Below are 19,775 nucleotides of genomic sequence, written 5' to 3'. Positions count from 1 at the left end.
CTAGCTCCACATATACCAAATTTGGTGTTACGTAACGCCAATGGATGACGAAATATGTGATTGGTGCAAACATGATAATCCTTACACGCGTGTCATGTAAGAACATGACAACATACCACGTTCACAGCGGGCTCACGGCCGTTTCGCTAACTCCACATATACTAAATTTGGTATCACATGACTTGAATATATTGCGAAGGTAAACAACACATCGAAACATGATAATCGTGACACGGAAGTCATGTACACCTTCATTTGCTTCTACCTCGTAACGTTGTGCTAATTTTAAAGGACATATTGACATTTCTGATTCATGCTTCGCATATCATCGATTCCCACTGTACGTGGGATCTGCCAATTTTGTTATTGAGATCTATACTTTCAGCTGGAAATTTTGTTTGTAGTTCTTTTTAAATTGGTACTGCTATGTTACAATGTTTTTTCTCATTGACGTCGTGTGGTTTTCTCTCTGTACCACGACAGTAAGTTATAAATCCAGACAACTTTTTTTTAGCATTCAACATTTTGCTCCCTTTCGAAACTCTGTTCCATAAGACAAACTGTATTCATTGAAGATTCCTTGAATGTCTTGTACACTCTGTCTCTCGTTCTGTTCTTCAAGTTCTAAGCACAGGATAGTAATCCGGGTGTTGCGGCTGAGTTACTGGCCTGCCTTCTTTACCTTCTTTGTGCTGTCCCCGCCTCCCCCTTTCACTGTATATCTGTCTTGTCAGTTGAAGATGAATCATTGGGCAAATCAGCATACCTCTTTAGTGTCCATTTAAAGGCCTCAGAGGCAAAAGTTATTGCTTAATGGTGTTCTGCTTTGCTTGCAGAAATCTTCTTCAAAGCTTACAACCACTGAGCTTCTGTTTGTGCTTGGAGAGCTCGCCGCCAAGCTGGACTGGGCTCTTCCCTCGAGTGGACCGAAGCGTGCGTTTCCGTTTAAGGTATGGTTCTTTTCACGGCACCTGCTAAGTAACCTCTGCCTCTTCTCTGGTTCACAACTGCCGCGGTGGTGTACCGGTTTTATGCAACGGTTTTATGCAAATTTCTTTGAATGTTGCGCGCAGGCCAAGGTGCCGCGTGATGTTGGCTTCTCCAACTTGGCTCTCAGTCCTAAGCCAGATGTGGTCAAGTTCATGGTCAGTGTGGTTCCGCACCTGTGTTCCCTTCTGGAGGACGTCAGTGGGTACTTTCAGGTAAAGCAATTACCGCGGAAATCATTTCAGGGAATACTCGTGCTCACAAGCATGCGTTGCCACTCTGTCATACACAGAACCAGATGTGTTATCAAAATTGGTTGCTAAAATGATGCGTTGCGTAAATGAGGTTGTATTTTGCGGCTTGTTCTCCTGTGATTTTTTAATGAGTCCTCTGAAAAAATAAAAAATTGTCTCAACTTGGGGCAGAAGAAGGTCAACTGATACAGATCATACAATTTTCAGGCTGCTTTTATATATGTATGGTGTGTAGTGTTAGCTTTCATGGAATCTCACATTTCATAATGTTGTGAATGTCTTTTGCATTGCATCACCTTCTGACCTAGCACTTTGCATAGGCTACAGAAACCAAGTTATTTCTGCTAAGGAAAAAAGAAAAGTACCATCTCAGTAATACATCGTGTTATTCATTAACCCCTTGCATTTTTGTATATTAAACTTCGCCATGTTTTCTCGGCTTGAATTTTACCTATTATGAGTTTCAACACAGAAATCTTGCAGTAATAAAATTATCAACCTAATTCTTGGCTTTTTTTCCCCCTTCAAAATTGCTCATTTTTTAGCTGGCTAACATTCACTGTTCCTGAATAGTAGAAGAAATAGCTTGCTGGTACTTACCTAACTTTACAGCAGTTATGCAACCAAAATGTTCATATTGCCTTTATCTACAGATATAGGACCAGCGCTTGATAACAATAATAATAAAATAGAAGTGAGGCCCCGCCGCGGTGGTCTAGTGGCTAAGGTACTCGGCTGCTGACCCGCAGGTCGCGGGTTCGAATCCCGGCTGCGGCGGCTGCATTTCCGATGCTGATTTCCGGAGCCCTCCACTACGGCGTCTCTCATAATCATATGGTGGTTTTGGGACGTTAAACCCCACAAATCAATAAAATAGAAGTGAGCACTGTTTTTGTTCTAATCTCTCTGCTTTTGTTGCCAGGACTTAATATCCCAAAATGACGGCATTGTCGATGCGGCCTCTATGTTCACGAGTACAGCCAAGGAGACAGCATCTTGCATGACTCTGTTGCTGACCTGTCTGAATGCCTTCTTTTCATGGTAAGTCTAATCCAGTAATTTAATTATCCTCTTTCATTCATAGCAGGCAATGCTATGGGGTCAAAGAGACTGATTACTCATATTTGGAGTACACCATGTATACGAGAGAGTATTAGTTCAGTTGGGGGACTCCAATTTAGTACAGTCGATCCCGGAAATATTGAACTCGAAGGGAATCTCAAAATAGTCTGATATATCAAGAATTCGAAATGCAAAATATGCGTATTTAAAGCTTAAAGGATTTCAAGCCTCGAAAATTATTACAAGTGCTAACATAACAATTTGCTCACAATATAATGAAGTGTAGCATGTGAATTGCAAGTTACCGCGCATAGTTTGTAAACTTGTCTTGCTTTTTGTGCACCATAAAGTTCCTCTCCTCCTCAGTATCTTTGAAGCTTTTTTAATAAGCGAATTCAGTTCCCTTGGCTACTACAGCGTTGATTAATGCAGAATGCCAATGTAAGCTTTGTAGTGTGGTAAAAGGTTGGTTAGCGGTGGCGGCGAAGGAGTTGGCATATTTGTAACCACGCGGATACACTTTTACGGCACTGGCAACAACAACCATGATCTCAGCATCGATTAAGTTGGAAAAAGCTACGTCGTCACCTGCACCAATGAAGTCGCTCACTGTCTGAGATGGTGCCCGGAAACGCTGATAAGTCGCAGAATTCACTGAGGCACTCTATGCCATTGTCAGTGGTCATGACGCACCAGAAGTCGTCAGTTCTGCGCTACGTTTAATAATGGTAGTTGTTACCTGACCTGCAAGGAAAGTTTACGACAGTGCTTTACTTGACGTCGCTTTGGGCCAGTCTTATTTTTTATCGCTAAGTGTGAGTCAACGTTCTGTTCAACTACTGAATGACGATTTATCGAGAACGAGGAAATAAGTACACAATTGCACAAGGCACAAAAGACAAGGCCAAGTTCCCACAGTCGACATGTTGGCGATATTGATGTCACTAGAGGTTTTTTTGCTGGCAGCCGGTGTTTTCAGCTGCTTTCATGCGAAAAGTTAGAAAAAGTGTAGACTCTAAGACGTTCGTTTTAAAACCAAAAACACTAAAAGATATGTCACGATGTTGCACATCTCGAAGGCCATGCTTTCTAAGCTCTCATGCCCATCGCATGCCATTCTGCGCTAACAAGGAAGAGAACGTGAACATTGCAATGAGATCATTGAGTCACTTCGCATTCTCATTTCTTGGTTCTTGGCAATCAGTTATTTTGAAAAACACTGTCGGCACTCATCAAACATACCGGTGAACTCGCAAGTGCCGCGCAATGACCCAGATAAGCGAGATGTAATAACACCGCCTTTTCGTCACCTGTGCACGGAAAAGGATCAGAACTTGCTAGAATGCGGTCAAAAATTGATCGATATTTCCTAGAAAAAATGCAGTCTCTGTGCTTCGGCACGGAGCAGTGTTCAATATGGCAGATGTCCCTCCGTGTGGGAGTTGGCTATACAGGTGCACCAGTCCAACATTTTTGGATAGGAAATTCAAGAGGATTTCTCAAGTGTTCAGTATGGCCAATAATTCGATATACCGTATATACTCGTGTAAGGGCCGCACTTTTTTTTCGAAAATTTTGCTAGGTGCGGCCCTTACACGAATCAGGCCGATTTAGTACAGGCAGTACAGGCCAAAGGTCTGTACTGTTTATGCAACAGTAGCAGAGTGCAAGAGTCACAAATGACATGCCAGAAATGTTTTTATTCGGATTCCATTTCGCTGTCCTCGTTCTCGGAGGAGCTCGCCTCGGCGTCCGCGTCTTCCCAGAGACGGTCATCTTCGGTGCCGTTCATGGAGTTCGAAATTCCCGTTACCTTGAAGCTTTTAGCAACTACTTCTACTGACATGGCACGCCACGCATTCAAAATCCATTCACACACCTGTTGGAGCGACGCCCGCTTCAGCCGTCCTGTAGGGGTCTTCTCGTGGACGCCTCCAGCCATCCATTCAGAGTAACATCGGCGAAATTCCACTTTGAATGGTCTGTTGACGCATACGTCGAGCGGCTGCAGCACACTCGTCAGGCCACCGGGAATGACGGCCAAGTCCGTACGAGTTGCGGCAACTCGGTTCTTGACGCGGTCGGTCAAGTGGCCCCTAAAGCTGTCCAAAACAAGGAGGGCTTTCCGTTGTAACAGCCCTCCAGGTCTGTTTGCCCAGACGGTCTTAATCCAGTCAACGACCAGTTCCTCGGACATCCAGCCCTTCTCTTGCGCACGTACGACGATTCCCTGAGGGAACTTCTCTTTTGGGAGAGTCTTCCTTTTAAATACGACGTACGGCGGAAGCCTCCTGCCGTCTGCCGTGATGCACAACATCACAGTGCACCTTTGGCGTTCTGCACCAGTCGTGCGCACAGACACACTTTTCGCACCTTTTAAATCCACTGTGGTGCTTTCCGGTGCATCGAACCACACAGGTGTCTGGTCCGCATTCCCAATTTGGGACAGGTCGTATTCATGCTCCCTCCTGAGAGCATTCACGAAGCGATGAAACTTAATGACGTGGTCTTCGTACTCGCGCGGCAGTTTTTGGCAAATCGTCGTTCGGCGCCGAATAGAAAGCTGGTTACGGTTCATAAACCGCGTAGCCCAGCCCCGACTTGCCTTGAATTGTGCCGGGGGTATTTCCATGTGGCGAGCGATGCTGAGGGCTTTGACGCGTATCATGTCAGTCGATACGGCGTAGCCGTCCCTTCGTGTGTCGACGACGTAGTTGACGAGCTCGCTTTCGAGTTGCGGGTACTTGCACTTTTTCCCGCGAAACGCCTTTCGGCTCCTGTTAGTAGCGGCGAGGGCATCTTTCTGATTCATCCAGTAACGCACGCGCTTCTCATCGACGTCGTACTTTCGTCCAGCTTCCCGCTTCCCGTGCTCCTCGGCATAGTCAATCACTTGCAGCTTAAATGCTGCAGTGAATGATCTCAGATGCCGGCCCATCGTCCGTCACGTGCGCTGGCTTCTGCAGGGTTCACTACAACCAACAAAGTGACACCGACGACACCGATCTGAAGTCGCGCTGCCAACGTATCGACACGATGCTAGGAACGATGCCAACAAAGAGGCCGCACAAGGCAAATATGGCGGCGCGCTGTCAACAGCGTGGTCGGCGCGTCGGCGGAAGTAGAATAAAAGCGGAAAAGCGTGCAGCGCCATCTGGCTGTAAATGAACTAACTACACTTTTCTGGCGGGACATTTTGAACTTTTGTTTTTTTTTTTTTTTCGAAATATCCGCTTTCAAAGTTGGGGTGCGGCCCTTACACGAGGGCGGCCCTTACACGAGTATATACGGTATCTGAGCAGGATATATCCGGGAACGACTGTAGTAATATTTATACCTTCCTTTCACAAAATGGTCTAACATATTCACTGCGTTGATAACATCTAATATCTCAAGCTGTTTACCATTGAGTGGCACATATATGTGACCTGCATCTACAGGGCAACTACTAACACTTGCAGACAGAACATCGTACATTGAGTGCAGGAAACACGAAGCCACATGTGTAATATTGTATTTGAGATAACTTTACATTTACAAGTTATAACGTATGTAGTAGTGGTTCTGTATAAACCATTGCAAGAGGCAAACAGCGGAACTACTAACTAATAGGTGCACAACTTTGTTAGTTGGACTGCTTTCATAGTTATTACTGTGCTGCCTGCAAAAGTGTGGTCAGAGTATGTTTATATTCTGACATGAATAAGTAGTGATTCATGCAGGTATAGGCACTTATTGTATTTGAAGCACATACGCAAGCTACAATAGCATTGTCACCTTGTCACATTTTATTTAATCAGCCCACACGCGCATCTTTTATGGCAGTCATTGCTTGAATTCCGCTGTAAACAGTAATTGCGCTTAAAACGATGCTTCTAGTAACATTATCAGCGGGCACTGTGCTATGCCGAGAGACTAATAATTTAAGCTGGCATAAACTGCTATTCTGGATTCTTATATAAAGAACAGTACACAAGGCATAGTTTCACGTGGTCGTGACGTTGAAAAAGGCAGCAGTTGGTATGTACTAGATGAAACTAATTATTTGGCTGAACTTGTAGCCAGGAAATGGAAACTCAAACTACACCAAGCATTGCACACTCTGCACAGATATCTACGAACAGAGTATCAGCCGCTGATAATCTGCCAAGCGATGAAGCATGTCGGCATTTATACATGTGCCATTGAAGTTTCCATCGTTATTGCTAGTGGTCGCACAAGTTCCAGAGCAAACTCTAATGTTCATGTTGTGTGCTGTAATCTTATCAAAAAGTTTCAAGATTATCTAGATGTTTCCCAGTGTGGTTTGCGTAAGGCAGCAGTTACACGTCTAATGCAGCATCAAAATAACTAAAGCAAGAATGGAGCATATTTAGCAATAGTATCATCTTCTGGCCTTGCTATAAGAATTCGTAAGTGTATTCTCTTTGTTGTAGCTAAAGTTGCCTAGTTTTTTTTTCTAGCTTTTAGTAAAAAAATCTCGATATACTTAACACAGATATGCCTGTCAAAGCTTATTGAATGCTATAAAGTGAATATAAAATGTCTTTTTTTAAGTGATGCCTGCATGTAACTAATCTCTTCTTCTAAATATTTAATGAAGCCATATATATATTTTGTGATCAATGTCACTTTTCTTTTAAGGACGCTTAGCCGTAACAACATTTGCCATTAAGTACTTGTCAATTCATAATATTTTGCCATGTGATTTTGCAGGAATGGTTTTGAGACAAGTGACAACCGAGACCAGCTGTGTGAAGCATTCCGTTCCATATCTGACCGCATTGGAACAACACAGTTGACACAGGCCTACGTCATGGCTCTGGGAAAGTGAGTGCTGCCATTCTAGGATACTTTTTTTTTCATTCTTGCTATGTCTTGCTGCTACACGTGAAGTGCTAGAAAAGTTCCAGGGTGACGTTGGCTACTGTGACAACCTGCACCAAATTTTTTTAGGGTTATTGTTGAACAGGCTTTAATGCCGTGCTAGAAACAATAAATAAAAAAAGAAAGCTGGAAACCCCAGCTGAACACAAATGCTAATTAGCGAGATACACAAGTGTTTTTACTTCCTCTTCTCTACTTTTACACTTTTGTCATTGGCTCTGTGGTAATGCCACCACTTGTGCACGCACTCTGCTTGAGCTTTACTGAATGTGCAAATTGTCTACCGGCAGTTATGTTTTTACGAACGGTGGCCTGTATATGACTACTCCTATAACCAGGGATCCATGCTCGTGTTGTGGCAGATTTTCTCTATTATAGCATTTGCTAAACTCGCTCCACTTTCGCCGACAGCATCAGATGGTGGAAAAATTGGGGCAGCTTGTTTGTCCATGCGTCCGTAAAGACAAGGATCTTTTTTTTTTTATTGTTCAATGAAAGAATAAAATGTTATTTAAGTATGACATAGCTAGTGTGATGGTGCACATCCACTTAGTGGTAGAAACGGGTGACCGGGCACACTCTGCAGCTGCTGACAAATCCTGAACTACACAAAGTCAGTGAGAGGTGGAGTAATGGTTTTGGAAATGTGCAGTACGTGGTAGAACCACTTTGAACTGCACCCACTTTCGTTACTGCTCCCCAACAGAGTGGAAAGAGTGAAGATTGTACGTATACATAAAAGACAATGCAAGATGGGTATGCAATAACATGGTGTACTATCGTCAGCAATATGAGTTTGAACACGCGAGTGCGTGGAAAATAGCCTCGAACCCTACATCGGTCGATTCGCAGCGGCTGCTGTCGGAAACAAAGTGGAAAGGGCGCCGCGCCTCTGATAGCTGCTGACACGCCCGTCTCGATATCGTAGAAGCAAAACCGCAGCTTGTAGTATGTCCAAAGCTGCCAGCGGCAATATCAATCTACATCATCGCGCATAGCAACATCCAGTGTTATATCAAATTATGTAGCTGTCGTGATATCAGCTGTGACGTAGTCTCCTGTGATGCACAGGCCATGATTTTACCAAGTCTACTTGCTGTTGGCTGCTTATTTTGGTATGCTTCTTTTGTTATATTTTTTTCTTGAAGTAGCGATATCGCAGACCATGGCCGCTTTTGCCAAGTATTGTTCTGGGTTCCAGTGCCTAAACATGTCGTGAGTGCCTATGCATAAGGGGGAAGGAGTCGTTCAATTAATACTGGAAGGTTACTCGCAGCACAACATTACTACCTTGACAGGCTGTAATCTCAGCACTGTCAACAGTATAGTACAAGCGTATCGAGGTGAAAGACGAATTAAAGATGCGCCACACAAAAGACGACACCGTGCCACATCGTTGGACCAAGATCTGCAAGTTGCTGCTGTATTCAACGAGAAACCATTTGGAGTGCGAAAGATGTGCGCCGTACTCTAGACCTTGCGAATGTAAGTTACAGCACAATAAGGCGGAGGCTAAGGGAAGCCGCACTCCGGAGTCGCATCGCTGGTCAAAAGCCGCTTATCACATGTGCCAACAAAACGGCTCGCCTTAAGTTCGCAGTCAATCACCGCAGCTGGACGGTGGAGGACTGGAAATAGGTTGTATTCTCCAACAAATCAACTTTCTCCAGCTGCTGGGAGCAGCAGACAAGAGTGTTGCGCATGGAGAACACGTTTGCTGGTGTAGGAGATAGCCGCAAGTGGTGGCACATCGGTAAATGTTAATGCAGCTATCTCACGTGATGGCCCAAGTCCCCTTGTAAGAATCTCCGTGAGATTCACAAGTTATGCGTATTGCACGCTGCTGGAGCATGAGATGATTCCATATGTATTGAATAGCCCACACCCGGATGGATGCTATTTATTCCAGCAGGACTTGTCTCCTGTGCATATAGCAAAGGACATTGCACGTATTTTAGATGAGCGAGGGGTAATGCGCCTTGAGTGGTGCACGAAGGGTGTAGACATGAACATTATTTAATACGTGTGGGCATGTATGAAGGCTAACCTTTCTAGGACTTCTTTGGACTTGGTGACAGCTGATGAACTGTGGGAAGCTCTACAAAATGAGTGGAAACATCTTCAAGCTGATACAGCCTTCATCGAGGCTCTCTACAGGTCTCTGCCAGAAAGAATGGAAGCCGTGATTCAAGCCGGTGGAGCCATGACCCATTATTAGTCCAGTAAACGAGTATGAAAAGAGCAAGCTAGCTGATATATTCTGTGCATTAAGATTTTGTTAGAATTTTGGGAGCATCCAATAAATGTTTTCTACAGCATGCGACTTTTCTCGCACCACGAGACCAGCAAACTGCACAATAGTCATAAACAACAATACTGTTTTTTTTTTTTCTATGCGAGCGCTACAATATCAAGGTGGCATCTTTGCGAGACGTTCTCCGCTAGCAAGTAAAGGGATACAGTGGTCTTTTGCGCCGTACCCTAGGCAACAGATTACGATGTTCTGCATACTTTAATCTCTCATCATTGCGAGCAGCTGATGGCACGTAATAAGCTTCCGTTCGAAGCAACGCCAGAGAAACGGAAGTGGAAACAGTTAATGGAAGAGCACCCCTCCTTTCTTTGCTGGTTTCGGCAGTGCCATCCACGTACGACGCTATCTCGGTTTTGAGGCTCTTTGCCATGTGCTCGCGCGTTCGAGCTCACATAGCTCACAATAGGACATTAGCAATGCTGGCATAATTTTTCCGTATTATTTATAAGATTTGTATCTTTTTGTAGTTCAAGAATTTACGTTAGCTTTCAGGCATGTACGTACAGTTTGGTTATAAGTTTGGAATAGTAATGGCTGATGCATGTCCTAATGTACTTTTTTTGTTTTATTTAATTCTATTTATACATCTTGATATAAAACTTATATAAGTACTGGAAAGTGTAATTTGAAGGGCTCGTTCCTTTTTGTTTGACACAATATTAATGGGAACTAACAGACAATAGTGTCAGGGAAGGTATAGGGGATTTCATTAAAAGTATGGGAAAAAAGAAAAGTGGACGAAAAGATGACTTGCCACCAACAGGATCCGAACTTGCGACCTTTGAATAACACGTCTCATGCTTTACCACTGAGCTACTGTGGCGGTCATCCCTGTGTCCTCTTAATAGAATATATATGTGCATTTAATCGTGAGAGTGTCAATCAGCGATACCGAATTCTATGAGATGGTAGACTTGTAACTGAAACTGTAAAAAGAAAATTACTCTGTATGTTAATTTCTTGTGCATTAACTTTTTGCTGATGCATGGGTGGTAGAAGCTCTGCCAAGTTGCAATTAAGCCGCTTTTTCACCTACCGCCTATTTTACAGCGAAAGCTGTAATGAGATCACAATAATGGTCACGTGCTCCGTAGTTGTCCGCCATCGCCGCTGGGGTCCGTAACCACTATCGCGTAAATAAGAAAATACTAAGTGAATAAAAAACACCAAGAACACAATGGGGATTGAAACCCGGGTTGCCCAGTATTCTACCACAGAGCCACGCTGGTGCTTGAAGCTACGTTGCAAACTGGCCTTAGGCAGGCTTGATGTTGGGAAAAGAATCTCGTTTATATGAGTAATAAAGCGTTTTAGAACAGCAAAGAAACAACCAGGCATCACACAACGGGATATGCGTAACGAGGGGGTCGTCGAATGCTCCAACCCATCGCGGAAGCTTCAGGCGTACTTCTTCATCGCCAAGAGTTACAGCACCAGATAAATTGTGCAAAATTCCTTCCAAGTCCGTAGCGGGTACCACACTTCTCCGAAGAATGTCGAAGAATGGCATAGTGAATGCCTCCCTACTACACAAAAATTATGATGGTTAATGGTGGAGTGGGTACCTTGCAAGTGTGCTTGTAGCAGTTACCCTAAGAGGGTTTAGAAAAGGCTCTGAAAGGCCGTTCTTCCAGCTTTCGTTATGACTGTGTTGTGCATCTCGCGCAGGCCTGGTGGTTCTTGTTCTGTCATTGGGCACAAAAAACTAAAATAAAACAGATTGACTAATTCATTGATTAAATGATTGATTGATTGATTGAGTTTTTTGTAGCAACTGCTAACTTGCTCTTCATTTTAGACGGGCCTTCTCATATTTTGCCAAGTTTGCCGAGTCCGTGACCGACCCAGCGGGAGCAACAGCACTACTTCGGCTTTTGGGAACAGTTGCTGATCGTTCTCAGGTGTACTCACTTGAGCAGCGTGGCATCCGTGAAGTCGCCGAGGGCTTCCTTCGGCGCAACTGGCTTTGTCGTGTTGGCACGTCAAACGTGCCTCAGAGGCCACGGGGAACACACTTCAACGAGTGCCTCCAGGTCATGCTGAGGTCTGTTGTCATTACTTGCTGCCTTTATTTGAGTCCTTTGTTTGGGCCAGTTTTGTTGCTTTTAGTTAAAGGGACATTAGGCATTAGAGCTGTTACAATTTCATTTCGCAGCCTAAATGCTGGGAAATGACATTTTAACAGCTCTAATGTCATTAATTTCATCACTGCAGATGAGAATATGTGTCAAAAGTTTCACTTTTAAATTTGCCTCATCTCGCAGAAAGTATGGTGTTGGTCTCACGTAATAGTAATTTACTAACACTAGAAAAACATGTTTTTTTCTTTTTAGCATTCTTTTAAATCATGTATCAACTCAAGAGAGTTGCTATACAGTGTGCCAGTTTAAAGAAAGTTTGATACCCACCAGTAGTCTCCATGGGGCTAGAAGCTAATTTAACTAATGTTGAGAATCAAAACCTTAGCTAATCTCTACCCCTGCAGACTTAGTTCCATGGTTACTGGATTTCGTAGCAATACTTATAGCTCGGTACTGAATTCCTTGTCCAAATTTTTTTTCCATCATGCTTTTGCTATGCGTTATTACGTAGTTTGTGCTGAAGTGCACACCTTCTGCAGTGTCTGCTGTTCTAGCATTGCTAAACCTGCCTTCCTTTCTTTTTTCTTTTTCTGCAAGTCCAGCACTGAATGTTCGATTGCAGGAGCTAAAACCAGTACTCAACACAACTGAATGATCTGAGAAAAGAGGGACTCGTATTTAAAAAACAATATTTAGTACTTCGTTTAGATCTTTTCTTACTTCTTTTTAACTTTGTTTTGTAATGATTCTTGTTCTCATGTAAAGAAAGCCCATTTCAGTTTCTGAATTGAGGACCATCTTCTGTATGTGCATATGATGTTATTATCACCCTCAATTAACAGGAACGAACTGATTCTGATTCAAAGCTCTGTTAATCGATACCTCAAGACTTACAAGCGTAATCTGAATTTTTCTCACTCTTCATTCATATATTTCTCTGCAACACAGCACATTCCTGTCAGAGTCGGAGTGTGTACTTCAGAGCCTGCACGAACTTGCGACTGACTGCCTGCCCAGTATTCTGGAAGAATCGCCACCAGCCCAGCAGGAGGAAGAACAGTCAAAGCAGTTTCCTACACTCGACAAGTGAGTCATCATTACGACTGCCTGTCGTTGCAGCTGGCATGCTTTCCTATGACTAGTATGGGTGGATCGATAGATGAACTTTATTAGGTCCTTCGGAATGCACTTCAGCACGTCGGGGGCTGCTCTCAGGTCGGAACAGAGAGACCAAGTCTCTCTGCTGTGTCATGGGTCTGTTGGACTGCCCATAACTGTTGTTTGAGTGTAGAGCTTGCATGACTAGTATGTGCTAAACAGAATTTAGTGACTCAGGAGTTAAACAAGCCAAGTTTGAAGGTCAATTGCAAATAACTTTGACTGTGGGAAGATCAGTTAGAAATGAGTTGTACACACTCATATGATCGTGGCAAAACTAAAGAGAAGATTTTAACATTGCTTGGATACAGAAAGAACGTGATAATGAGACACTAGTAAAACAATGGATGGGTCAGATTGCATTCATCGAATCCAAGCCAGATTAATCTGAGAATGGGATACTAATGTAACATACATGACGATTCCTCGCATAAGACATTGCGCCTTGGCTGTTTGAAGTGTCTGTTGGGTAAAATTGTTTAATAAGAACCTTAAAATATCAGTATTGAAGTTAAACTTTTCTTAGATGTAACCGTTATTTCTTTTTCTGTTTTTTTTTTCACTCTCTTCTTATCGTGGTCCACTGACTTTAATTAAACAGCACATTCTCAGTAAACAGAAATGTATTAAATGAAATATCTGCTTAATTGGAACAACTTCCCCTAGTATGATTGGCCTAATACTTGAATACCCCCGTTCATCTCTCAGTAAATGGCGCTCCTGTTAAACAGAATGTATCCTTCGAGTCTTATCAGGTTTCTTTTAATGAGAGCCTACTATACTTTATTTAGCTCTCCAACATTTACAAGGCCTTCTATTACTCAAAAATTCAATTGCCTTGAAATCTCAGCGTATAAGTACTGTATTTATAGGACTGTTAGTTGGCTTGAATGTAGGTGGACCACCAAAAATCGCATGGAAAAAAAGGGGAGCACGAGCATATTTTATGTCTCAAAAAAAAATTTTTTAAATACTCGATCATTTTTTGAACTAATTTTTCATTCCAGATCGATACTATCATGTCAATAGTGAATATGGTTGCACAAACTCATTTTTGATGCACACGAACTCATTTTCACAAATTGCTTTAGAAGTTCTTCGTAAATTTTTTTAAGGTTCTGTAGTAAAACAGCATCCCATTGGTTCCCATCGCCACCATAGTGCTGTATAAATAGGCTTTTTTTCTATTCTGCAGGTCTACTCTCAATGTATACTACAAGACAATGTTCTCCAACCTGGCCGATGGCGTCCAAAGCCTCTCTGTAAAAGTAGTGACGAACCAAGAGGTATGGTTGTCACTAAAGAAAAGCTTTTATTTTCAGCGTGACAAAGATATTACCACACTAAAATGGAACGCCTGTGCTGTTTTAGGAAAAGGTGCAGCAGCTTGAGAAGTGGACCCTAGCTGTCGAAATATTTCACAAGCTGGTGGAGGTCGTTAAGGTAAGTCTTCTCATGTTTTTTTAGTGTTTCATGAATGGAATTTTAGTAGCGGCAGAAAAAAAGAATGTCAATATACTTGGAAAACAAATGAAAGCCTGGGGAATCCAGTTAGTCCAGAGCCATACGCTGCGTTATCCCCGCAAACTGCTTAATCTCATCCGCCCACCTAAGTTTCTGCCTACCCGTGATGTGCTTACCTTCTCTTAGAATTCACTCTGTTACTCTTAAAGGGATACTGAACAATAATTGGAAAAACTGATGGAACTTGGAAATTCGACTCGGAAGATGCCACTGTTCCGATAAACAGAGTTTATTTCCCGTATTTTTTAACAGTTGGTTGCATTTTCAATGGATTGTCAGCACGTGGCGGCTGCTCGCGAGCGCAAGCCGTGATGTCACACTCACCGAAAAGCATGCAGGACGCACGTGTTCTTGTCCTGCTCTTCCTTTTCTCCACCTCTCCTTTCATCCCACTTTTCCCCTTCCACAAAAGCACTGGTGCTTTGCCCCAGCCGGAAGCATTGTTCGCTGCTCTTGCAGTTCATACCGGTTTTGGGAACCGAAGTGGAAGTTGAGCGAGTTGAAAGACGCAGGTGAAGGCTGGCATTGTTGACTCTCCCGTTTCGGATGTTTCTGAACGTCACCAAACGCCTCCGTTTCTAGTTCACGGCGTGGCGGCCAGATGCAGCAGTTTGTGGAAAACGCATTAAGTTCATTAATTTCCTATATTAGTTTCATCCTGGAATGAAGGTTGTCTCTATCGATTTCGGGACACAATCTTTCAATTTGGCTGGCGGCAAAATTATCTTCAGTATCCCTTTAATGACCAGTGCAGCACGCACAGGACCAGGTTGATTGGTGAAACATGGGAGAGGCCTTCGCCCTGCAATGGGTGTATTCAGGCTGATGATGACAACGATCCTGACTTGGCTCCTGACTTCTCCTGTTACACTGAATGTAGGATAGACGGTGTTTTAAAAAGAAGTGCTTGTTCGGCTTCTGCTGAATTTTTTCAGAAATTACCTGTGCGGAAGAACCTGGCTGTTTGTTTGAAGGTAAGCACTCTCTTTAGTTTCAACCAAGATCATATCCGCATTTGTGTGTCCCTAGAGTTATAAGAGTTTCCTGATGAAAATTCTGTAGGCTTATGCGAATAGTGAATTTTAGCTTCAAAGCGATTACTAATTTTAGTCTAATAACTTCTAGTCGAATTTGAATAGTATATATCACACATTCTAAAGAAAAATAATCATATTTGTCATGACCTAACTAATGTGCACAATAATTTTTTAAATTGGAACATGGCCTGTGCAAATGTCTTTTTTTTTTTTTCAGAGAAAGTGAGAACAGCTTTGAATAGTAGAAGCGACGACAGAAAATAGCGCAAAGAAACGGGGACACAAGACGAGGACACACGGCACAGGACACGCGCCTGTGCCGTGTGTCCTCGTCTTGTGTCCCCGTTTCTTTGCGCTATTTTCTGTCGTCACAATGCACCAACAAGCCCAAATTTCGACAGTGTTGAATAGTAGAAGGATTTGACTTTCGGCAAAATGCATGTGGTTACTCATAAAATATGTTATATTTAATATTTTACTATACTTCGAGCATACAAGTCTATAAGTGGCCCTTTAAGCTTAAAAAAAAAAAGAAATCGGTGTGCGGGCAGTATGATTATTTAACCTTGAAGTTAAATCAAGCGGCTTTGTGTAGGCATGTTCAAGGCTTAGCACTTCTTTTCTGCTGTGAAACCACCTTTACAGGAGATTACATGTGGACTAATACACATTTAAGCATGTGCTTTTATGGCTTAGCACCCCTTCAGTGCAATGAAACCACCTCCACAGGGGTTGTGTGTAGGTTAAGATACATCTATTCATTCATCTCGAGTACTTCAAAATTTTCAATAGTATAAATTTTAATCAAAGTGAATTCGAATACTGTAATATTTGTCCGAATATTCAAAGCATTCGAATGTTCAAATAAGCCTAAAATTAAGACAATTAGTGAAGCAGAGAAGGCTGCATGGGCACGTAAGCGTTTCGCACTTCACAACCCCTCTTATCCCTCCTTCGCAGATGTGATGCGCCGGGGCGCCGCACCACATCTTTTTGCACCCGCCAATATCACACAGAGTGTGGCCGCGGTTGTGCCATCAGAGCCTCCGGCTGGAGCAGCCTGTACTGCTCCGCCACCTGACAAACAAGGTCGGCAGACTACCGTGTCTGCTGGACTCCGGACCACTGCAAACGCAGTTAGGTCCGAAAGTTCTGTGAACGTGCCTGCCAAGCAGGCACCATCCACCCTCTCACAAGATTGATTGATTTGATTGATTGATATGCGGGGTTTAACGTCCCAAAACCACCATATGATTATGAGAGACGTTGTAGTGGAGGGCTCCGGAAATTTCGACCACCTGGGGTTCTTTAACGTGCACCCAAATCTGAGCACACGGACCTACAAGATTTCTACCTCCATCAGAAATGCAGCCGCCGCAGCCGGAATTCGAACCCGCAACCTGCGGGTCAGCAGCCGAGTACCTTAGCCACTAGACCACCGCGGCGGGCACCTAACAAGAGGTGATGGATACACGTCCCACACCTCCGGTGACTCAGATGCCGAAGGATAGGCACAACTCTTTGGAGCGTGCCCAAAAAAAAAAACAAAAAAAAACCGAATTACAGGGTCCCCCAAAGGCCCTGTAACCTACTAAGGCAACACTTTTTGTACGCACAGCACCATAATACATTGAAATGACACAAATACTACAATGGAACGTGAGAGCTAACACGCCGTGTGTTACCTCTTGGGTTCGTCCACACCAAATAAACAAAATTATTGAAGATAGAATTTTCGTCACCTAGGCGTAAAAGAATGACGAAGTAAAAGCTGCTGTACGAGCTCCACACTCTCCACCATCTGCTTACAAAACAATTGGTTATAGCATAAAATACCTTACTCAAGACGTTGCTAGATTTTTTATGCTGAAAGCGACGTTCTTCACGAATACTTGACAGCCGGCATCAAAGACGGCACACATTTTGTGACTTGCTTGCTCAAAGTTTTGTGGTATGTCACGAATTCGTGACACTGGGCAGTGAAGGGTTAAAAAAACACGCACCAATCAGTGAAATGAGCATGCCTATGTCATCGTGTTCCTGTCTCTTTCTTGTGTTTCTTTTTTTAATATTGGCAGAATGTAATACAGTAAGCAATACCAACTAAGCCAAGAAGGAATTCTTCTCAAAGGCATTATAAAGGCAGTGCAAAATAATAATAATAATAAATTGCTTATAAGAGACCTAGTTGTGCAGCACTTTCCCAAGAAGAATTATTCTGTCGAGGAGGAGCGGAAAAGGCAAACATTGTTGTACTTTCCCACATTATTTGATTATTTTTTTTATTTCTACAGAAATTTGATGGAGTGCAGTTATTTGAAATATTTAAAGTTGAATTCATGCAAAACTTGAAGCTGATCTATGAGTCTCAGCAGAGTTTTATGTATTCAATTATGGAAAAACACTCATGAATTCAAGCTTGCAAGTCCATGGAATGGCTACCTTTAAAAAAAGTTCTTCACCTGTGTGCATTATCCTCTTTAACAAACTTGTGCCAAAGGCCATATTCAGTACCTCATTCATCCTGTACATTGCCAGTCACTCTAACAGTGCCTAATGTAGTAAGAGCTATTTAGCAATACACTATACACTGCGACCACAGTTCCGCACTATCAACACTCATTCGTAGGTTATCATTCATGTATCCAGTTATAAAGAAAATCTGTCACACAGTTCATTTGCTGTCTATCAAAGTGCCAGCACCGTTTTTTTTATGTTTTTTTTTTGCCAAACAGTTTGGACGTCAGTTCTTGGATTCCTTCCTGCGTAATGGCATGCCTCTGCTAGACTCTCTTTTCAAGTCCTACACTGCTGAAGTACAGGCTCTTCTAAAAAATCTACAGCAAAGCACACGGTACCTCCAGCACATCTGCAGTCACTCCAAGGTGAGCACATGTTGCATCGCCAAGTTTGTGGACATAGTATTTATGCAATATATGGAAATGGGGTTTGCATATTTTGTTGCTGTGATGTATATGCCGGGCTACCAAATTCAGTGTGTTGTTCACTGGCGGTGATATTCTCAAAATGATTGCTTTTAGCATCCATGAACAATAGCTTTTTCATAGATGTGCAGAGACAGTGTCCTTAGCACTTTGCATGGAATGCTACTAGCCGCAGGTTAAGCATTCCGTGCAGAGTCGTGCTAAGCGGTATGCTCACATTATTGTTGCCGTTTGGAGACTAATTAAGGAGGGTAGTTTGCTGGTCAAGTTAATAATGCACCTTGAATAAAGCAGCAGTAAATAACAGATGAATGCAAAAAGCACAGCAATGTTTCTGATGTATCTTTACCTTAATTTTTGTTATTTAGAGCTGCATTCTCCATCATGAAAGTACAGTGTGCCTGAGGATTTATGTTCATTATGCTTTCACTTTGTTGATACCACTCTAGGAAGAACATGTACGTGAACAGTGATAAACTGCTAGTGCAAAGGCTCTTGTCACAATGTACTGGCAGGAAAAGAGACGTGCATAGTTCTTTATTGATCAATCTGTCACACCAAGTCTAAATGATCATTTTGTTTTGGAAATAGGTGAAGTGATGCTGTAAGTAATCTGCGATAGTATGCTCCTACATATATATGATTTAAAAAAAAATGACCAATCTGTATGCAGTTACGTTAGTGCTTCGTGCATAGCTTATGAGCCAGCGTCCAAGTTGGGCTTGGTTGTTCTGGTCAAACATTTATTGTCGCGCATGTGTGTCATGTTTCTCTCCCCCCAGTGATCATGGTGTTTCTTTATAAAAGATAGCAAAATGTGCCCTGGGGGCCGTTCTTTTGTACATTGTTCTCATGGCGTCTTCCTCCCTCGACATGAAACCACCCTCGGCCAAACGTAATAATGCCTCCTGCTTGCAGCTGGTGAAAGACGTGGCACTGACAGGGCAGGTGCCTGCAGTACGCAAGACGCTGGAAGTCTTCGTCTTTCGTGTCAAGGCTATGCTCACTGTGAACCACTGCCGGGAAGCCTTCTGGGTGGGGAACCTCAAGAATCGGGACCTGAAGGTAATGTGTTGCGGTTATTAAGGCTAAATCGGTTTGCTTGTGTCAAAAATAAATGCTGTTCGGATGAATTTTACTTCTTATAACATTTGGCCATGCCGATAGACATTTATTGTTTGAAGAACTGTGAAAATAATCATAGGCACGAAAGTAATATAATACAGGGTTTTCTGCAAAGATATGTTTTCTTTGCAGCATATTTAACATGTAAACAGGCAAATTGGCTCATTAGTGAAACAGCTTTGGCAGAATTGCACTGAGAGCACTACTTTGTGGCATTTTGCTTATAGAAACTGAAATTTTACCTAAGAACTGTGCGAAACCTGTGCCAAAGAAGCAAAAGAACTGCTTCCCTGAAAACCGAGACCAAAATTTAAAGCACTACTATATCATCAGGCAGGTGAATTGACAAGTCATAGTTTTAGGCATAGCTGATTCCTCCTATCCTCTAAAGGCTGTTCTTT

At 42.8% G+C, this 19,775-nt stretch overlaps 1 protein-coding gene across 2 annotated transcripts in view; it reads left to right on the top strand.

Moving 5' to 3' along the window:
* Positions 1-19,775, top strand: part of Fancd2 — a 76,627-nt gene that overhangs the window by 53,582 nt on the left and 3,270 nt on the right. For both annotated transcript variants that reach the window (XM_075887595.1, XM_075887596.1), the window contains 11 exons: positions 837-950; positions 1,074-1,202; positions 2,164-2,282; positions 7,020-7,133; positions 11,303-11,548; positions 12,534-12,671; positions 13,939-14,029; positions 14,115-14,186; positions 15,203-15,241; positions 18,040-18,189; positions 19,168-19,314. In XM_075887595.1, the coding sequence (XP_075743710.1) occupies positions 837-950; positions 1,074-1,202; positions 2,164-2,282; positions 7,020-7,133; positions 11,303-11,548; positions 12,534-12,671; positions 13,939-14,029; positions 14,115-14,186; positions 15,203-15,241; positions 18,040-18,189; positions 19,168-19,314 (1,359 nt within the window). The remainder of the gene's footprint in view (positions 1-836; positions 951-1,073; positions 1,203-2,163; positions 2,283-7,019; positions 7,134-11,302; positions 11,549-12,533; positions 12,672-13,938; positions 14,030-14,114; positions 14,187-15,202; positions 15,242-18,039; positions 18,190-19,167; positions 19,315-19,775) is intronic.

Source organism: Rhipicephalus microplus, chromosome 1 (assembly GCF_043290135.1).
Source record: "Rhipicephalus microplus isolate Deutch F79 chromosome 1, USDA_Rmic, whole genome shotgun sequence".
NCBI classification, from domain to species: Eukaryota; Metazoa; Arthropoda; class Arachnida; order Ixodida; family Ixodidae; genus Rhipicephalus; species Rhipicephalus microplus.
This window is presented reverse-complemented; position numbering and strand designations above follow the sequence as displayed.